This window comes from Dermacentor silvarum, chromosome 5, assembly GCF_013339745.2.
Source record: "Dermacentor silvarum isolate Dsil-2018 chromosome 5, BIME_Dsil_1.4, whole genome shotgun sequence".
Taxonomy (NCBI): Eukaryota; Metazoa; Arthropoda; class Arachnida; order Ixodida; family Ixodidae; genus Dermacentor; species Dermacentor silvarum.
In genome coordinates this window covers 139,662,607-139,683,505 of record NC_051158.1, presented here as the reverse complement: position 1 = coordinate 139,683,505, position 20,899 = coordinate 139,662,607, and the positions used below count along the sequence as shown (strand labels likewise).

Here is a 20,899-nt window from a genome sequence, read left to right as displayed (position 1 = left end):
CTCCGCTGTATTTTAAGTTCAATTTATTAGATAACATGTTCACCAATTTATTAGCTAGGTTCCCATCAGCTCCGCTGATGGGAACCTAGCTAGTCCTGGCTTTTGGGCTAGGCTTAGCACTACCAAGTCATCCCCAGCATTTTCTGAAATTTATTGAGTATTGATCAATTATCGATTAGCTATTGATTGGCTATCGATTGGCTATCGCAAGGTATTGACTACGTATTTGGGCTAGGCTAAGCACTACCAAGTCATCCTTAGCATTTTCTGGAATTTAGTGATCACTGATTGATTTTCAATTAGGCATTGATTGGCTATCGACTGGCTATCGATGACTGACTAAGCTTAAGCAGTCCCAACTATGCTTAGCTAGACTTAGCCAGGCTCAGCTTCGCTAGTTCACAGGGGTATGTGCCATTGCGCTTGGACCCTTTCTGCACTACCGCCAGGATCGGCCCACATTTTCTTTTCACACGTTACGGACTAACGCTTGGCTTAAATAGCTCCGTTGTTAAAAACGATTGTGTACTTAGATTTGGGTGCACGTTAAAGAACTGCAGGTACAATCGAAATATAATTCGGAGTCTCCCACTATAAAAGTGTCTCATAATCAGATTGTGGTTCGGGCACGTAAAGTCCTAGTATTTAATGAATTAGTTTATTGTAAGGTTTGATGACCCCCGTGTTTAACCATTCCGCACAGTGCAGCGCTGCAAGATGGAATCTGAGCAGCGCGGCATGACGCGCCCGCTCAAGCCGCTGCCCGAGCGCCTCGAGCAGCAGCCCAACGAAAGCGACGACCAGTTCCTCAAGCGCCTCGACCACCTGGCGGGGACGGCCTTCACTGAGGCCAAGATCGAGAACCGCTTCAACGTGCGCATTGACCGCGACGAGCAGGGCAACACGGTTGTCAACCCCAAGGGTGGCGACGTGCTCGACGAAAGCTATGGGGCCCGCAAGCGAGCGTGAGTGAATAGCTTAGTCTCCATTTTTAAGCTGCGACGTGCACCTCATTAAAGTCAGCCTGCAGGGAGTCCTGACCGACCATAGAGTTTCTTACTACACTTGGTGCGTATACAGAGTCAGTTGCTGTGCACCTGATTCTGTATACATGTTCACCAATTTATTAGATGAAATTTCTGTTCCTTTACCTGTCATATTTGTATACGTACTTGTTCACGCTTTAGAGGGACACTGAAGATAAATACTAAATCAGTTTAGACTCATAAACCATTCTTTCAATATTCTATTTTAGTTCATTTTATGGCAAGAGGTTGTTTATTTGGAAGAGGAAATGCTTGCCAGACTTTAAGTTCTTAAGTTTCACACCGGAACCTCAGCACCAGTATGTCAGTGTGATGTCATTTTGAAAGCATTTTCTCAAGTTCGGGCCATTGTGGCATGATAAATGTTCTCTAATCTTGCCAAGTTCAGTCCTTGCCTTACTTGAAATGCAACATAGTCCCTCTTTAATGACATAAGATTAACTGGGCCTTAACAAATGCTGTTTAAATTTGTGACATCACAACGAGCTGACGCAGGAACTTCAAGTTGACGATGCTCTCCTCGTTTCGTCATTGTGTCATTTCTGGCTTATGGCTTCGTGGTATTGTAGAAGTGTAATGTACTAATACAGTGAACCCATTTTTCTCTTTAGTGTCCCCATAACGAGATACTTTTGTTTGTTGGCATGCATCTTCATTGCCACTTGTACTTCATGTAGATGGAAGTAACTGTTGCTGTGTGTTCCTCTGGGCACTCCAGAAGTGTTAGACATCTTTTCACATAGGGGCCTCCAAGATCCATTGCATTGAAAATGATGATTATTCCCGATTTATCCTACTACCCAGAGGGAAATCTGATCCCTCCATCTATGCAAGTTCCTCAAAAGTTGATGTGACCCTGTGCAGAATGTGGAAGGTTTAACTTGTGTGGGGCTTGGCTTGGCCTAGAACATGGTCATGGCAGTGCAGATGTAGGTTTTATTAGAGTTAAGCCTCTCTCATGAAAGATCTTGCCTCTATGTTTGCTGACGTCATCATCATCGTCCTCCTATTCTGATGTTCACTTCAGGGCGAAGGCCCTCGGCCAGTGATATACGATTACCCCTGTCTTGCACCAGCCGACGCCATCTTATGCCTGCAAATTTCCTCATTTCATCACACTGTCTGGTTGTCTGCGACCCTGACTACTCTTCTCCTGGCACCCATTTTGTAACTCTAATAGACCCCCAGTTATCTGCCATTTGTATTACATGACCTGCTCAGCTCCATCTCATTATCCTAATGTCGACTATAATATTGGCTACCACCGTTTGCTTTTAATCCACAGCACTGTCTTCCTGTCTCGTGATGTTACGCCCATCACTTTTTATTCCATCACGTGTTGCACAGCCCTTAACTTCCCTAGCTTCTTTGCTAACATCCAAGCTTCTGACATATATATTAGTATCGGTAGGATGCAATAATTGTACTTTTTTCTTTCAAGGATAATGGTAAGCTGGCAGTCATGACTCGCGTGTACTAGTAGCACAAAAAGTTGTTGGAAGTATGGAGGTTGTCATGCTGGCAGCTTTGACCATATTGTTACGGGGATGTTGGGAGCATAGACTGGATGTATTTACAATATATACACAAGTAGGGTTAGTGTGGTCAAGATAGCTGACCAGCAACAACACACAGCAGCCAGTGTCTCTCGATCTTCTTTTCTTTCCTCCTATCCTTCCGTAACAATATTTACTAGAGAAGTGGTGGAGCTGCCCTGGCATACCACTTACCCTTGCCGTTTTTTCGATTGCACTCCAATGGCCTACTACAGTGTAGATTGCTTATAATGCAAGTCCCCGGAGTCGCGAATATCCGCACTATAAGCGGTACCGCACTATAACCAAAGCAACAATTTTCAAGGCCCGCACATATGCAAAACATGTGCACCAAGCCGCCACGCGTATGCGACAGTCGAGGAATGCAGCTAGAACGTTTGCATACAATTTCGAATCTCGTTAATTCGAACACGCTTAATTCGAACTGACGCTGTGGTCCTGTCAAAGTTATCTGTATTCCAATGGGCAAAAACGCCCGGCACTTCGAACGCGAAATCATTTGCGACGGTTAATTCGAACATACCACGCACCGACAATGCTCTCGGCAGCGCGCCAAATCACACAGCGGTGCTTCCGACCGGCATTGCTCCAGCACCGCCATAGAGTAAAAGCTTAGGAGAGACCCCTCAATGTCGCGCGCGCAAAAAAAAAATGCGGTGGAGATTTCACCCTCTCTCAAATGGCAAGGTCGCCGATTCTGCGTTGGCGCTGAGCCGTGCTCCCTCAAGGGCTGCAGAAGATAGCGTCAACCTTTCCCTTTCCATACGAACCACTTACTACTTGCGCCAGAAGATGCGTGCACGTGCCCACGTCTCAGCCACGCTACCGTAGCTACGCGCAGACAATGGCAGTGAACCCTCCTCCTTTATGCTTCCTCTACTTTCTAGTCACGTGTTGACCTTGCACGCTGCGGCTGCGGCGCAGAGGGAAGCAGCGGCGCTGTCCCAGTCCGGCCAACGAAACTGCCCACGCTGGCAAACGCCCGCTTCCCGATAACGGCACAAAACGAAACTTCACATCGAGAAATACAAACGAACGTTGCAGGGTGTCTGGATCGCCGACAAGTCATCGACTGTCCACCAGAATGACGAATAGGCAGTCACTACCTCGTTTTGTGCCGTTATTGGGAAGCGGGCGTTTGCCAGCGTGGGCAGTTTCGTTGGCCGGACTGGGACAGCGCCGCGATTTCCCAGTTAAAACAGGACTATTCGCACAATATCTGGTCAACAACAGCTATAAGTCGAATAAAACGAGAGCCAGGAGTTTATCCACCGAAAATGGACCACTACTGCCATCTGCCTGTGTTGAAGGGAAACTTCACAAAACAGTTGTACGTTTGCGTCGCTAGGTGACACTAGCACGCTGCGGCTGCGGTGCAGAGGGAAGCAGCGGCGCTGTCCCAGTCCGGCCAACGAAACTGCCCACGCTGGCAAACGCCCGCTTCCCGATAACGGCACAAAACGAAACTTCAGGGAGCTGGCGCCGGCACGGCGGCGGGCACACACGGTGACAATTGAAGGTGAGGGAGCTACGAGGGAGTTGAGAGGGAGGGCGCGTGGAGACACCAAAGCGGCGGAGTTGCCGTGGCCAAATCCGCTTCCCTGCAGCCCTCCTTCCTCACCTTCCATGGTCTCCGCGTGCGCCCGCCGTGCCGGCGCCGCCCGCTCCCTGAAGTTTTGTTTACTGCCGTTATCGGTAAGCAAGCGTTGGCCGGCGTGGCCAGTTTCGTGGCCCTCGCTCGCTATGCGCTTGCGCGCCGCGATATTTCACGACTCGCACCGTTCGTGCATCGTGCTATGGTGCACGAATAATTCCAGTGGCCGTTTGAGGGGAGCGTTCGCCGTCTCAGCTGACTTCCGTACTCCCATGCAGCCGCACTGTAACCGGTATTTCGTCCCCTGCAACTTCACTATAAGCGATACGCACATACAGAGAGTGCTATGGTAAAATTATCGGGACTCTGAAAAGACCGTATTATATCCGGTCCTGCACTATAAGCGGTTACGTTATAAGTGGTCTATACTGTATTTGGATAGTCAATTTCAAGCACTCCTAAAAGGGCCATCTTTTTCGGATGGTTGAAAAGGGGTGCTTTGGCTACACTTGGATGGTCATTTCCGGTTGCACCACTACAAATCAGAGTGCTGAGAAGGTGCTCCCAGTGCCTCTGGACAGTGTGCCTCTGGAACTGGTCCACTCGGATTCGAAGGATCACAGCACCTGTCCAAAGATGCCATAAGCTTCTATGTTCGAGATCTCGATGCCATCTCGCAAGCTCTGTGCTGTAGTAGATACAGTAAAACCTCGATAATTCGAAGGTCGCCGGACCGCGAAAATTCTTCGAATTAAGCGGATTTTCGAATTAACTGAAATGAATAATAAAAAAAGAAAACAAGCAAGAACTTGCAGCAAAAAGAAATCACCTTTATTTTCCGTGTCCGAGAAAAATTACTCAATGTAATTACCGATGCGGGATTACTTGGCGCGCTGGTTCGCCGCCCCTAGTGCCATGCTCTCCAGCTGGCTCAAAAAACGTAGCATACAAATATCACCCGCACTGCACTCAACAAAGTTGCGGACGATGTTCACGGAATCGATAACTGCCGCGAAAGCGGGCGTGGTGGTGCTTGACTCCAAAAATTTGGACTTGCTGGATATTCCGGACTTCAAAAATGCACCGTCAGGGTTCCCATTGAGTTCATGCATTTTCGCACCCAATTTTTCGGACGAATTGAGACCCCAAAGTTTGATTTTGCGGACTGAATCGCTCTTTCCGAGCCGCGCTACCCAATCTTGGAGGCCGCCATGTTGGATTTTGCACTGGCTTGGATTCCAGTGGCTCGCTGTGTAGCCTCCAAGATTGGAACGCGCGCTATCAATAGAGAGCTAGCGCAATCCTCCAGTCTCGGAGGCCATGCCCGCTCTTCCTTGGCTGACAAAACGTTCCAGAGTACTGCTCTTTTTCTTTTTTCTTAGTAATGCGCACAGCACTATCGTTGTAACCATTTATTGTGGGATGTTTTTTTATTGCGACACCAATTATATGGACACTTCAAGCGGATTTTCGCGTCGGCGTCGCTGCCCTTAGGTTCCATACAAAGTCCAAGGGCGATAAAATCAGCGCCGCGCGCCCGCCGTATGTGCTCTTCTACTCTTCTAACTGCGTACTTAGTGCCGGAGCGGTTTCTCGCGCGCACCGTATCTTGAAAGCGATCTCCAGACGGCTCTGACCTTTTGTATGCGATGTGCTCTCGCCGCTCAGTTTCCGTTGAAGCGATAGACCGCACGAACCTTTGCGGCCGCGCTCGTTCGTGCGCGCTGACACCACGCTTGTTAATTCAGTGAGTTTTTTTTTTTTTTCTCAAGTTTCGGTTGCTATTTTGAACGTGGCGTGTACACTGAGCAGGTGTCTCGGAGACCCATGTCTCAGTGATCGGCGCTACTTCCTGTACCTTCGCGAGAGCTAAGCGGTGCGAAGCTCGTTTCTTGGATCTTCGTGGCGAACTCCGTTGGCAGAGATCGCCAACGCGGTGACGTTCGTGTCGACTGTACACGGAGACGACGTCATTGCTGCGCAAATCCAAGCAGGTCGATCCCCTCCAAGCGTAGTATGAGGCAGGGCATTATTAGAGATTTTTTTAAGGCGCACTAATAACTTTTTTTTTTTTGGGCCGAACGAGTTTTCCGGACTATTTTTCAGTCCCCTCGAGCTCGGAAAATCGGGACTGTACGGAGCACCCTAACCTAACCGCCGCACGTTGCTACTAGCCGAAAACTTCGAATTATTCGAATAGAGCCGCGCGGGCCATTCAAATTATCCGGTAGAATTTGCATTGAAAATGACGGGACCGCTCAAATTCTTCGAATTAACCGAAATTTCAAATTATCGAGGTTTTACTGTAGTACTACTAGCACCATTACGGAAGAAAAACACTGATTGAAATTTGCACCACAAGAAGCCTGAGCTTTCTTGTCTTTACTGCAAATTTTGCAACCATTCAGTGGTACCGTTCACATTTGATAATACTGTGTATTCTGGCACAAGTGCTTCTGCTTTAATAATAAATTCCTACGTGATAATACAGGAAAATGACTATAATATCATGCATGCTGTTTTTATAGAAACTATGCCACATTGTAACAGATGGAATAGTGGGCATCAGACGCTACTTCAAGGCCTGTCTGACTCCCCGACAAAAAAAGCCGATCCAAGGTCCCCATGTCACAGCACATCCTCATGCATGCAACTGCACCACAGTAGTACCACTCTTTCCTCTGGGTGATTGGAAGATAATCTGTGGAGCCAAACATTGTTTCGGCCCTTGAAAAAAAAAAAGTCGCAGTTTCGCCCGAAAGGCGAAGCATCGATTGCGATAGCAAATTAATAGACAGCTGTACTAAGGAAGGATAGTAGTTTTATCGGCCGTATAAAGTAGTAAATATTCGCTTACTAACTAAATAAACAAGCACGGTGTCACGCACGCACAGGTAAACATGAACACATCTCGCTCAATGACCGCAGGAGCTCGTCAAAATGCTGGAATGATAAAGCGCACCAGCGGCAACGAGCAAATTGACCTTCGCGCTGGCTCTCGCTTCAACGTGAACTAAACATCAAAAGCGCAGCGCATATGAAGCTACCGGCACCCGGCGAATGCACTTTGGCCCATCGCAGATCGCTTTGAGGATGAGGCTCCCGCGGGCGCACACTTTGGCCGCGTCGCAGATCACCTTCAAGATAGCTCCGTCAGCAGCAGCCGCGTAATCAGAACTCCCGTCTCCGTCACCTCCTCCCCGTGCCTCGTGCGTGAACGAAGACTGTGCGCTTCCGGCCGCCTTCCTCTCTTGCGTGTGCGAGATTAGACTGCGGTTGCCGGCTCATCCTCGCACGCTTTCACTTGCACGCACGGCGTATGGCGACGATTTTATCGCCGTTGGTCTTTATATGGAACATCACGGCGACGACAACGGCGACAGAAAAAATGCGCTTGGAGTGTCCATATATCGCAATAAAAACTGTTGCTCATAAAGAAACAGTAATTATGGTCAGAACATATTGTTAATTGGAGTTAATGCTTGGTATGGTTTGTGCACTGTTAGAACAAAGCATTCAGCATGTTGCAAGACCAATGAAATTAGACACTACTGACAAATAACTCACAACACACCTGCTACAAATCTCATGACCAACCATTTTTTTTTTACTGCACACAGCCCCTCATTGCACGATATCACATTGCCATTTGCACTGAAACTCTAATGCAATAGACTTCCATTAATTTGGCTCCATTTAATTAGATATTAGATATACCAAGAGAAGGGAAGCGCAGTCGAGGACGGCAGAAAACCAGGTGGGGTGATGAAGTTAAGGAAATTTGCAGGCGCAAGTTGGAATCAGCTAGCGCAATACAGGGGTAATTGGAGATCACAGGAAGAGGCCTTCGTCCTGCAGTGGACATAAATATAGGCTGATGATGATGATGATGATGATCTGCCTGGGAGAATCGAAGAGTTGGCCTTCCTGTGAACCTCTTACACCTGGTAGTTGATCTCGTCGCATTTGAAGCACGCAATTGGTAGACAAACAAAATTGTGTTATTGTCAAGGCTCTTAAGTGCGTAACACGAGTTAGCCTTCGTAAGCAGATAACATCAGATAAACATTTTTGTATATTCGTGCAGACAGCAATGTTGGATTTCAGTTGTAGTGAGACTTTCCTTGGAGTGCAGACAGTAGCATACCAGCCATCTCTGAGTCTGTTCATTTAAGTGGCACTGTTTAATTTGATTGTGACTGATTTGAGAATTGGCTTGTTTGTGATCGTCCTGGAAGAAGGCTTTTCACTTGCTTCAGTGTAGGGACTAGGTGCCATTTTTCTTCTACTGCTTTGGCATCACATTCGGCAGTTGTCGGACCTGCTTTCAGACAGAAAAGACACATTTGCAAAAAAAAAAAATGCGCTCAAACCATGCCTGTTATTTCTCTTTAATGTCAGTGTTTGTGCATTAAGCTAATTGTTCTTGTTGGAGGAGGATCATTATTGAAAACTGGCTCGCCGCATTGGCATCTAAAGGTACGCAATGCCTGACAAGGGCTCGTATGCCTGCTTCTTCTTGTAGTGCCCTTATAATTGTGGTTGTTGCTATAAGAAAAAAATAGACGACACAACAACATAATTCACATTTTGTCACAACTTAACATTATGGCAGCGCTTTTTGTGCAGAAGTTCTCTGGCTGTATGAACGATGTCACGTGAAGGAACATATTTAAAAGCAAAATATAGCAAGTACAGGCATGCCAAAACAAGTTCACACAAATTCACACAAACGTTCAGGAGAGTCAGTCGTCGCAAGAAAGCTTTTGCTGACTACACAGAGATAAGACAATTGCATGAAAAAGGTACCGAAAAGAGGAAAAGATTTTGATGGGATACTGCACCCTTCTTTTTGTTTTCATAATTCCTTTCATTGCTTCTTCTCAACCGACATGTGCTTCTGCTGAGGGATGTGGAATTGGCAAACAGTTGAACGGTGATGATGATCATGATAAGACTTGAAACTGGCGTGCCAACACTCTGTTGCAGAAAGCGCAAGTTGCGGGAGCAGAAGCTGAAGGAGAAGAAGCGTCAGAAGCTGTCCACCAGGCAACAACAGAGCGACTTTGGCCACCTCAAAGGTAGGGGCAGTGGTCACCTACATGCAGTGTTATTGCAGCATTGAGCTCACCAATCCTTGTTGAAGGGACACTAAAGGAAAATATTAAGCCAAGTTAAATCATTATACAGTAAAACCTCGTTACAAGAGACACTCAAGAGACCCGGGAAACATGTCTCTTGTAACCAAGGTCTCTTGCAACCAAAAATTCTAAAAACACTGAGCAGTCGGACTAGATCACCTTATTATACATCAGCATCAAAGTGTGTATAAAACATCTATGTACTACACATCTACAGTTGTACGTACTTACATTGTACCCACGTTATGGGGGAGACGTACCAGCATCAAAGTGTGTTTAAAGACATCTACGTACTACACATCTACAGTTGTACGTACTTACCGTATTTATTCGAATCTAGGCCGATAGTTTTTTTCAAATAATCACATACGAAACTCTAGGGTTGGCTTAGATTCGAGGATATTAAAAAACGCGCCAGTTTTTAACTGAAACTGATAAATATGGTGCATAGTTAGCGCCATCTAGAAAAGTCAGTATCGCAGCCGCTACTAGCCGCGCCAGTAGCCAGCTGAAGTACACGAGCGACGACGCCATTTTGACCTGCGTCGTATCGGTAGTATCGGCACGGCCGCTGGTATCGGTATGGTGCAGCATCGGCGCGCGGTGTGGCGTTATCGTAATGGCACCAAATGGGCGATGCCACTATAGTGCCGCTTTCTAAACGAATACTGTATTTACTCGAATCTAACGCGCACTTTCAACACTACCCTAAATCTGCGTCGGCATTTCAAAATGGCCGCCTCGCACGTGCGTCGTGCCTAGCTACCGTAGCATGCGGAAGCTTCCTCCGTGTGCTGCAGTACACGTGCTTAGGCAATAGTCTACCGTCTGTCTTCACGTTCTCAGCGTCTGCTCTATCTATCAGCATGAAGTACCGAGTTCATCATGATGCCGCATTTAAAAGGAAAGTGATCATCTGTGCGGAGACGGACGGAAATCGGGCCGCATCACGGGCGTTCGGAGAATCCGAAACTTGCGAGCGGGACTGGCGCAAACAGAAGGAGAGGATTTTCGCCAGCAAAGCAATGCGGAACGGTTTCAGTGGACCGAAGCGGGACGTAATCTGCGACGATCCACTCCGGTGATACGATCAGGCTTGGCCCTATCTTGAAAGCAATCTGCGACTGGTAAAGTCCGCCGCGCGCCGTGTTTTCGCCGCGTTGAAGCGAGAGGCATGCTAGCACGAAGGCGCGCTTCGTCTCCAGCGTTTTGACAGTTCGTTTCCGCGGTCAACGAGCGAGGTGTGTTCATGTTTGCTTGAGCGCGCGTGACACCGTGCTTGTTAATAGCGGTCTACTAATTTGCTACCGCATTCGATGCATCGCCTTTCGGGCGAAACTGCGACTTTTTTTATTCATCGCAACATCAGTGCATTGGGAGGAAATCTATTTTACCAAATTTTTCCTCACGGAAAACGGGCGCGCGTTACAATCGAGGAAGCGTGAGAATCGAGTAAATACGGTAGTTGTGCTAGCCGTAGAGGCATCGTCAAACGTTCAAACCGGGCGGAACTTCGGCATCGGTCTGTCGTTGGAGGGGGCCACGGGAGATGGTTTTTGCGTGCGCCGCAACGTGCGCTCCTTCCAAAAATGCAGCATCTCTAATGCGCTGGATGGTACTGAATATAGCGCACTGTTTGAAGATGTCAGCAGTAAGGAAGATAGCGACGAGGCTAGCAGCGATGGTGACAGAATGAGCTCGGCATGTTCAAATTTAATAAATGCTGTTTCATTTTGCGAATGCTGTCCTCGCTTTTTCGTTCGGCCTACATTCGAGGTAAGTTTTTTTTTTCGGACTTCGAACTTTTGGGGGGTCGGCTTAGAATCGGAGTCGGCCTAGATTCGAATAAATACGGTACGTTGTACCCACGTCACGGGGGCGACATACTGCATTTGTTCGATTACGTTTAAGGCAAGAGTGCAATTCGGGAGACCCCCCCCCCCCCAAAAAAAATAAGTATGCACACCACTTATAAGGCGATAAAAATGAGCCAGGAACGGAATTTCATCCGCGGAACCCCTATTAATACAGCCACGTGCTAGCCGTGTGTGCAAACGGCACACAGCTACTCCATACCGTACAACACCTGGGGAGTCTAATGTTGGCTCATAGGTGAACGTAACATGAGACGTCGCGTTCTTCTTTCTTTCTTTTTTTATATCGGCTGTCTTTCGATCAGGCAGACCGTGCTTTTGTGAATGGCTCCCCTTCTGCTGTTGAGTGCCGCACAACCTAGTAAGCGCACAAGTGGAGAAGCGGGGTGGGGATACGAACTGCGGATGAAGCGATAGCCGCACGAAACAAAAAGCAAGCGAAGAGCGAGGTACAAAGTCCCGACATGGCAAAGATTCACAGCAAGATGTTGGTTTCCTGAGCAGTGGTTTCCTGAGCAACCAACAACTGAAACATCAGTGTAGCGTCTCAAAAATGCTACTATAGCTTTTGCATTAAGTTTCCCCTCAAATAGGCATTTCGAGATGTCAAACTAGGCAGATGCGATACGTTGACCTTTGTGGGGTTAAACATGATGCACTAAACTAACTTTTTTATTTGTGCACGTGGTTACATATTCAGTGTATTCGTGCGCATCAAGAAATTGACTTGTTGCTCAGTTTAATGATGAGTTTCCTAACGCTTGTGTTGACACTTCTTGCATATGATGTAATGTGGTAATATTTTAGCAATTAAGATTTCATGAAACCAGAAAAAAAGATGCTAGAATTACCCAAATGCTGACTTATTGGGTGTTCAAAAAATATATATACAGTTAAACCTGCTTATTACGAACCTCCATATAACGAATTCCTGGATATAACGAAGTTTTTCTATTCCCCGCCATTACTCCATAGAAGCACACGTATTTGAGACCTCTACTTAACGAAGTGGCAGCAGGAGCCCCCCTCGAAATAACAAATTTTCCCCGCCGACAACCTAAAGATTTCGCCCCAAATTTTGTCATTTTTGCAAGCACCTTCTGCGCTGCGACAGAATGCGATGCGGCGGCGTCGCGCTTGGTGCACTCGAATTCACGGCGACTGCGAGGCGAGATCGAGCGCACGTGTGCGTGCGTGCGAGCATGCGCGAGGCGGGCCTGCATCCCTCGACCCGGCGATCTTGCCGCCACGGGCGTGGCCTTTCCCCCTCCTTTCATTTAAACCTGATCTCACCGCTTGCTGCAGCTGGCCTAGCCCGCCAAGCTGGCACTCTCCTCTTCCAGTTTATGTAGCCGAAGGAAAAAAACACATTTTTCTTTTTTCAACGCGCTGGCAGCGCCACTCTTTGGCTACTGCACAAGTCTCTGTGCTTCACTTCACTAACCTGACACTAGGTGACACTACAGTGGAATCTCAATGATACGATCACGGCTAATACGAATTTCCAGATGATACGAATTTTTCTGCGGTCCCGACCAAGCCCCATTACTTTGCAATGTGCTAGAAAACGGTTGTTACGAATCGATTTTCGACCCTCGTCGGTTGATACGAATTAACGCCACCCCACCGACGGCCGCGAAGGAGAACAGCGCGCAGTCACGCGCTTTCTCCCTTTCTTTTTTGGTGCGGAGGCGCGGACGCGACGCCAGACAGCGCGGAGGCCGCGACTGGGCGTGAAGAGTTCGAAGCGATGGCGCTTTTGTTGCTTTCGTGCTTTTCCTCCTTTTCCGCGTGCCATCGGACGGAGTGGCTGCCGTGCTTTGGCCGCGTTCTTTGTGTTTGCGCCATTTTGCCTAGTCGCAGCGAGCTATGTCTACCGAGATACAATCTCGGCTGACTCGCGTGGCCGTATGCCGAGGCGCGGGAGCCTCCATTGGCGCGTCTTCCGTCGGCTGCGTTATTGGTGCCGATGGCACAGGGCGATTGGCAGTTTCGCTGCTGGAGTCCCACGGTGCAAGATAGCGCGGCACGTAATCCACGGTGCAAGGTTGCGCTCGTTCAGTCGGGTGCTCCTCCGCTTCTCCCACTAATCGCCATATTTTTCTTGCCGTAGGAGCGCTTCCGTATTCCGAAGGCTTCGTCCAAAGTTTATTCGCCAACGAGCGACGATGCATCACTAACCTGGGAGCTCTGAGTAATCCGAATTCTGTGTGTCAAGTGAAGACGCCGGCGTGGTTTACGAAGCAGACAACTGCTGTTGCCATCTTGCCCCTGCCACAGCAGCAACCAATGGAGAGACGCCTTTCAGCACGGCAGCCAATTGGAGGCCCGCTTTCATTGGAGGGCCCGTGTGACTACTTAACACAGACCCGCGTTTCTTTTGTGTTTGTGCGTTTGTTACAAGATGGCGACGACGGACGAATTGAGAAGCGGAACGGCGAAACTTTGAGCTTTCGAACGATAACAAGATGGCGGCGCTCGGTGGCGGGAAATACGAGATATGGCTCCGTGAACAGCGGTGATTTTGCGCAATTTAAAGACGTTTTCTCGCCCTGCGCACTGACGAATTAAACTTTTTCGGGCACTTTTAGTGCGTTTTCAGACAAACCATTTTGATGCAGCGTAGATTTGGCGTTGCAGATACCCAAACGCGTGGGTTTCAAAAATCGATTTTTCTCGCGATTTACGCGATCTGATCCCCACGTCCCCCCTTAATTTAGCTAGTTTTAATTGTGTTTCGATAATACGAATTTAGGCTAATACGAATATTTTTCGTGACCCCGCGAGATTCGTATCATCGAGATTCCACTGTATACGACGCTACGACGCCATCGTGTCGCTTGCTCTTCGTTTCCGACGCCTTGCGCTTGTGCGAAACAACACGCGTCCATGCTTCCAGTACCTGGTGTGACATTCCAAGGATGAGTGCTTTGACGAAGAAACGCAAGAGATTGACTCTTAAGGACAAAATGGCCATCTTGGACACCGTTTCTGGAGGCCAAAAAAAGAAGGATGTAGCTGCCAAATTTGGCATCCCAACTAGTCACAATTTTAAACGCGAAAGATGCGATTCGCAGTGCTGTGGAGCGTGGCACGGACGGCAAGAAGAAGTTGAAGTCATCAACATACGCCGACGTTGACAAAGCTGTGTTCACATGGTTTATGGACATGTTGGCACGAAACGTACCCTTCAGCGGCGTTGCTTTGCAGCAAAAAGCAAGGGATTATGCTTGCATCCTGGGCTGCGATGATTTAAAAGGCAGTAACGGGTGGCTCGATAGTTTCAAACGCAGGTACAGGATCGTTGGCAAAGTCGTCAGTTTCTTTTTGGAATTTTCGTGCCGAACCTGCACATAACGAAATCCTCTTTCTAATGAAGTTTTTGGGGAATTTGTTAATTTCGTTATATCCAGGTTTAACTGTATAATAAGCCTGCTTTTATTTGTGAAGATATTCGTTATCCTTGTTGTACTAAATCTGCGTGGCAACTGCAATTCTTGTGACCGCCTGTTAATGTTAAGCTGCTTGTAGCCTGTGAGAAGAATCTTGGAATGGAGCAGAGTGTTTATTTTGGCACAAATAAATGTACACAAGTAAATTCCAGTCTGCACTAGCCTTGCAGCCGGAGTGTGTGACTGGGCAGTGTCAGCTCAGAAGCGCCTAATATGTGTGACATGGTTCCTTATAAGTAAAAAGAAGGAAAAGCACCTCGAGAACTGTGACAATTGGTTCCTGAGAATTTACAAAAGCTTGAGAATTTCAGTAAAACATTGAGGCCCTCATGACGGTCTTTGCAGTGGAATGACACACCGTGGGGGGGCTCTGTGGTCATGGTGTGATGCTGCTAAGCACGAGGTTGTGGGTTCAATTTCAGGCTGTAGCAGCAATTTATTTCACAAATCTTTATCTGTTAATACCTCAAGTGTCCCATCAAAGCGACACTACATGAGCATACTCCCCCAACTCCTATGATCGTATCATTAAGTGATAGATTTTTAAAGCTCTTTAGCGATTGTCTTAGTTGTTTTAGCGAATCTTTTTGCTGTCGCTCCACTTAAGAAAAAAAACAGGTCTGAAGTAATACAAATGTTCGCCTCTGACTAATTTTAGTGCATTTACGTTCTAGTAATGGGCAACCAAGCTGCTTGTTCGCCTCTGTATTGGCATAGACATTCACTAGCATAGAATTCGTTTAGGCATAGTCAAAGTGCCATGCATGGCACCACGTGTGCATTTCGATAATTTTGTGTTCTGCTTTGTCCGTCAGGTGCGTCACGTGAGGTGCGTTGCTGGTGCGCTGCGCTCAGTGTCGAAAAACGTTTGCATGATGTCGGAAAAGGGGTACTTGCAAGTATTTATTCCAAGTTACGCTAGAAATTCTTCATGCATTCAGAAGTCGTGGTATGGGGAGAAGTATGTGTTTTATGATACAGGGTCCAGAAAAGTATGCATAATAAAGAGTCCAAAGAAGATCTTTAAATGTGTCAATGCTCAGTGGCTGTTAACTTGAAGAAGGCTCAAGTTGGCTGTTGAACAGTGGCAACCACTGCACAGCTTATTTCGTAGTGAAGTGAAGCAAGACGAGCCAAGGGTGGGCTCTTGGAAATTCTCGAATGCAATATACATACCGACAGCCAAACAAAGAAGCCCAGATTGGACACTTCCTAGTTTGCTGTTGATGTAACTTTATCTCGGGGCATTAGCGAGAAGTGTGAACCTATAAACGTTCCCAACAATGATAAAAGGCTCTTCATATTCATTTTATTCAATGTGAACCAGGACTATTGTAACTCTTAGTTGTCTGCTATTCTGGAATTCGAACGGAGAAACACCTTCCTGCAGTGTGAGGAACGTCAAGTACACCTGCTCTAGGACGTACTTAATGGGCTGCATAAGTGCCTGCTTTTGTGGTTTCTCAAACCACCTGCAATAAATAGACAGCAACAAACTGGCAGTTCTCGACTATAAGTGCTCTGGCATCCCAAGGGATGATGATGATTTTGTGATCAAATAGTCAGACAGAACAGCGCATTTTAAAGCTGAAGGAAGAAAACAAGAACAGATTTCTCATTGGAGTGACGAAATATTTTGTAACAGTGATCGACTACATCATCTTGAGAGTTCCTTTGAAGTGTCAGATTCTGACAAATGCCCAAGTTGCCTTCCTGAGGTACTTCGTTGACCTTTCCAGTTCTCTTGGTAGTTTGTGAAGAGCAGACCGCTGAAGTTGCTTTAGATGAAGTTCAGGTCCAGTTCAATCACCTGCAGTTAGAAATAGCTCCTGGACACATTAGTCAAGCTGGGAACGAATTGATGAACAGTGGTGCATATTTGGCAGCCTCAAAAATGCGGATGGTACAGCAAAGTGCAATAAGGTTTCAAAAGTAATGCTTGTAATCTTAAAACTCCACCACAATAATGCTAAATGTGAGTATTAATTTTCAGTGTAGTGAGGAAGGACTCGCATGCAGTTTTGCTCATTGCTGTCAGAAAACACTTTCGAGCTGCTACTTGCCAAGTCGAACCAGTCAAGGAAACCCACTGAACAATGTTTGAGCCAGGTATTTATAAAAGTGCCAAAAGCAACAACATTTTCATTTTTGCGCGTTTGCCTACCCCTTCTGCAATCTTTGCATGAAAAGGTTGTTTTTGGTTGAGGCAGTTTTGAATCGACAGTGCGACATCTTGCCCGATAAATTGACCTTAGTATTTTTCATTACTTTTCACTATTCCTTGGCTGTGATCCTAGTACTGCTTACACAGATTTTCAGGGATGCCAGGTATCAATGAGGGCTGGGCGTAAAAAGGGTGGAATCGATGGCAGTGATGTTTACGACATAGATGAGTCCACTTCCTTGATAGCAGTTTTGAAGCACGGGAGACTATGAAAGAGTGCTATTACATTCTCCTATTGCACACTCCTCTATGCAGGGGCCATGCTGAACTGGGCGAGAGACAGGGCAACCCCCTCTATATTTTTCTATATTTCCTCTTGCGCCACATCCCTGTCCTCCCTCAGCACCACACCCCCCCCCCCTCCCCTCCTTCACAAGAAAAAAAAAAAGACCTCGAGCTGGCCCTGCTTATATGGGCAGGCCGTTGCTTTGGCTGCACATTAAAGGGACATTAAACGGACAGAGCATTTCAGCTGTATTAGTAAGTTACCCTTCTACGATATAGTCGACTCCCATTAGTTCTACCCTTGCGTGACCACAAGATTCGGTCAAGTTATTTTAGAGATCGAGTAAACAAACGACAATGAAATTAATGAATTCAAACCTTTTTCATTGCTAGAAGTGGCCTGTAATGTATTTTTGTTTCTTGCTCTTTAAGCACGACTCAACCGGCATGAGGCGAAGAAAGAGCCTACAATTTTAAAAGCTGCTTCTGCGTGACATGACATGAAACAAGCGGGAACAAATGGCTTCGAGGGAAAAAAGTGCCATCAGCCACTAGAAGATTATAATAAATTTAAATATAAAGCAGCTTCACACCTAGGAAAGCAGTAGCGCACTGTCTGATGAATTTCTTGTGTCTTCGAGCTTTTAGTTAACCGCTGCACACGTGAGAAGGCACCGGTGGTGGGGGTCGAATTAACCAAAGCAGCATGCTTTCTAGTTCAATTAGAGCATGGATTTTCACAGCATCTGCTCGTGCCTAATTTTATTGGTAAATATGGGCTACATTGTATTTTAAAAACCCAAACACTGATGTTAACTCTTTCATAACAAAATTGTGTACATTATTACGAACTCGTACCTTCTCCTCACAGCATGTCACAGATGCTACAATTTCATGGTTTCAGGCGAATTTGCCACTCTGCATCTTGCAATTGTAGAGTTTACTGCACCATATAGCGAATACAGATAAAACTTATGTGCCATATATTCAGCGTGGCCGCACTCGGTTTGGTGTTGCCAGATAAGCTATCTTTCTATTTCTTTTTTCAGCATTTTCAACATTGTCTGCGGCTTTTAAAAGTTTACCAGCTGATGTGGCGGTCACGCGAGTGTCTCAAGGTCAAATTACAGAATCCACAGTGCCAGAATTCGTCACCGTTTTATAAGAAGAAACTTGACAATGCAAACAAGCAATGTGCGGACAACTACATTGAGAAGATGCGTAGAGGAAAGTCTAGGACGTTGACTTAAGTGATGACGAGGAGGGTGACATTCCCAAAGTTGAGTTTGTCAGTTCCGCTTGCATTGAAGCCGCGGATGAAGAGAATGTGCAATATGTAGAATTTACATGTTTGTCTGGTACTGTGTGAAATTGCGGCAGAAGTTTTCGATGAAAAAAATTGCTTTTTCTCTGTTACATGAATGTGAAACAATGTGAACGTGAAACATCAAGAATTGAATATGGCCTTGGGCTAGAAGTGTTGATGTTTTGGTTAGCATCATTGAAAGAACAACCGTAAGTGCTGAAATGCACCTTCCCGCTGTGCCCAGATCAAGTGGCCTTTGGCGAGGTGGTCCACCATCCACCGGACATCACGGCCCACGTCCGCAAGGCTGACAGCACCAAGCTGTCCAAGGTGAGCATTTGTGCTTGGCTTGTAATGGAAAACATACGGCTTGTACATGTTTTTCTGCAAACATTGTTGAAAGAAGGGTTTGCGCTTACCACAGCCTCTTTCTCACACAGATATTGAAAGTTGTGCTCTTCATCATTCAGTGCTACACTTGGAATGATTGGTCGCTAGCTTTGTCTAGAAAACATTAAAAATCCAAAAGCATTTGTGGCGCTAATGAGACAGAGGTAGCGTTTTAGTTTTAAGTGAATGTTTGAGCAGCAGGTCAGCAATGCTCTTGCTGTGCCTTTCCTTGTGGCTTTGTTTCTTATGTACTTGCACATCTTTCCTGCATTAGAAGTGCACCAGCTTAGTATAATCTTAGCGGCTGCTTCTTTGTCCAGTCTTGGCAGGCAATTGTTGTCAAACTTTGATGCCTTACTTTGACTAAACAGTCAAAATAAGGCCTGGAATATCTGCAGGCCTGGCACCTGGCCTATGACTAAACCTGCCTGTTATCTGTTTTCCCTTTGTCATCGCTGTCACAGGTCTTGTTCCCTTATTTTGCTCTCTTCCCCTTCTGTAATGCAGAGTAGCTGCCTAGAGAAATGTGGCTCAGGCCAACCTCTAAACCTTTCATGTCATTAAGCTTTTCTGTATGCTTCTCTTGTCGGGTCTGTCATACAGCCTGGCAAGAAAGAACTGCTGCTCACCAAAATGTTGACTGGTGACACTGGCGACAAGCCAGACCTGACGGTCAAGCGCAAGGAGCTTTCCGTGGGAGACCGGAAACGACTGGAGGTGGAACGCGAGAGGGCCATCTTCCTCTACCGCAAGATGAAGGCCGAGGCGGTACTCAGAAGGGCCTCTGCAACATGACTGACACAAAGAACCGGGGTTCAAATAGACTGTACAGATGCATTCCAGCCTTGCGTGCTCAGTGATTTATTTTGCACCTGGATAAAAAACCTGCCTTTCGTGGAAATTGCGCCATCTTGCAGAACACTCAATGTTCCGTGCTTCCAGTTGTTCAATAAATCGCTCTTGCCGTGCTATTTTCTAGTCTCCTGGTTAGCTCATGTGGCAGACCGACTCTGCCCCTGGAAAGCAGTGGTGCCAGATTCAATCCCCAGACCGTAATGAATTTTTGTTTGACTGAATCCTTCCTTCAGAAGAACCCATACTGGGTTTCCTCTAGTGCAGCAACATCAAACCGGTTTTGCAGAAAAACCGGTTATCCAGTTATTCGATTCACCGGTTATTCGAATTTGAAATCCGGATAACCGGAGTGATCGGTTATTCGGTTGGTTATTCGGTTAATAGTATCCGAATATTCGGATAGTCGGATGTTTGTTCTTCTGTACTTGTGCCGAAATTACGTCTCTTTCTCTCTTATATATGTATTTCTTATATTTGTAGCTATTAAATGCGAAGCATTTTCTGGCAAACATTTGCCACTTTGAGGGTATCTGTCTAGCTGCCCACATCTTGGTGCTCTCATGGTTGTTTCGTTAACTAGGTAGGTACAAAAATTGGCATAGTATGGCAAGAGTGTATGACTAACATAAATGATAGGCCATGACATATGTGTCATGTAGGTCATGAAACAGCCGCCTACGTCTTGGTGCTCTCATGGTCGTTTTGTGAACGTTGTAGGTACCAAAATTGGCATAGTATGACAAGAGTGTATGAAGAACATAAATGATAGGTCATGACACAGCCGCCTACGTCTTTGGGCTCTCATGGGTCAAAAAACCCCAAAGTGGCTACGATTCGAGAATTAATGATGGTAATGGGTGCAAGTAGGGTTATGATAATAACGATAATGATAGTAGAATACCATAATCACTCACTAATGACCTTGACTCAGTAAACAATGAAAATGACTTAGCGAAAACAGATGAACACTCAAGAACCACTGGAATGGGTTTGGATGTGCGCACTAAGTCAAGGAAACACTTCAGGATGATGGTTGAAGTCAGTCATGAGCATGAGTCAGCAAAAAACAATTAACACTAAAAAAAAAAAACACTCGAATGGGTTTGTACGTGGGCCCTGAGTGAAGGATGATGGTAGAGTTATTTTTGCTGAGTTATGAGCATGACTCAACAAAAATGACAGTGACCCAGCGAAAAAGGATTAACACTCAAAAACCTCTGAAATGGGTTTGGACAT

At 46.4% G+C, this 20,899-nt stretch overlaps 1 protein-coding gene across 2 annotated transcripts in view; it reads left to right on the top strand.

Annotated features, from left to right (window-relative positions):
* The window catches only part of LOC119453783 (coiled-coil domain-containing protein 137), a 39,827-nt gene extending 20,048 nt beyond the window's left edge, over window positions 1-19,779 (top strand). For both annotated transcript variants that reach the window (XM_037715838.2, XM_049668504.1), the window contains exons 3-6: window positions 704-965; window positions 9,186-9,277; window positions 18,663-18,748; window positions 19,412-19,779. In XM_037715838.2, the coding sequence (XP_037571766.1) occupies window positions 704-965; window positions 9,186-9,277; window positions 18,663-18,748; window positions 19,412-19,603 (632 nt within the window). In that variant the 3' untranslated portion in view covers window positions 19,604-19,779. The remainder of the gene's footprint in view (window positions 1-703; window positions 966-9,185; window positions 9,278-18,662; window positions 18,749-19,411) is intronic.
* The last annotated feature ends 1,120 nt before the right edge of the window (window positions 19,780-20,899 follow it).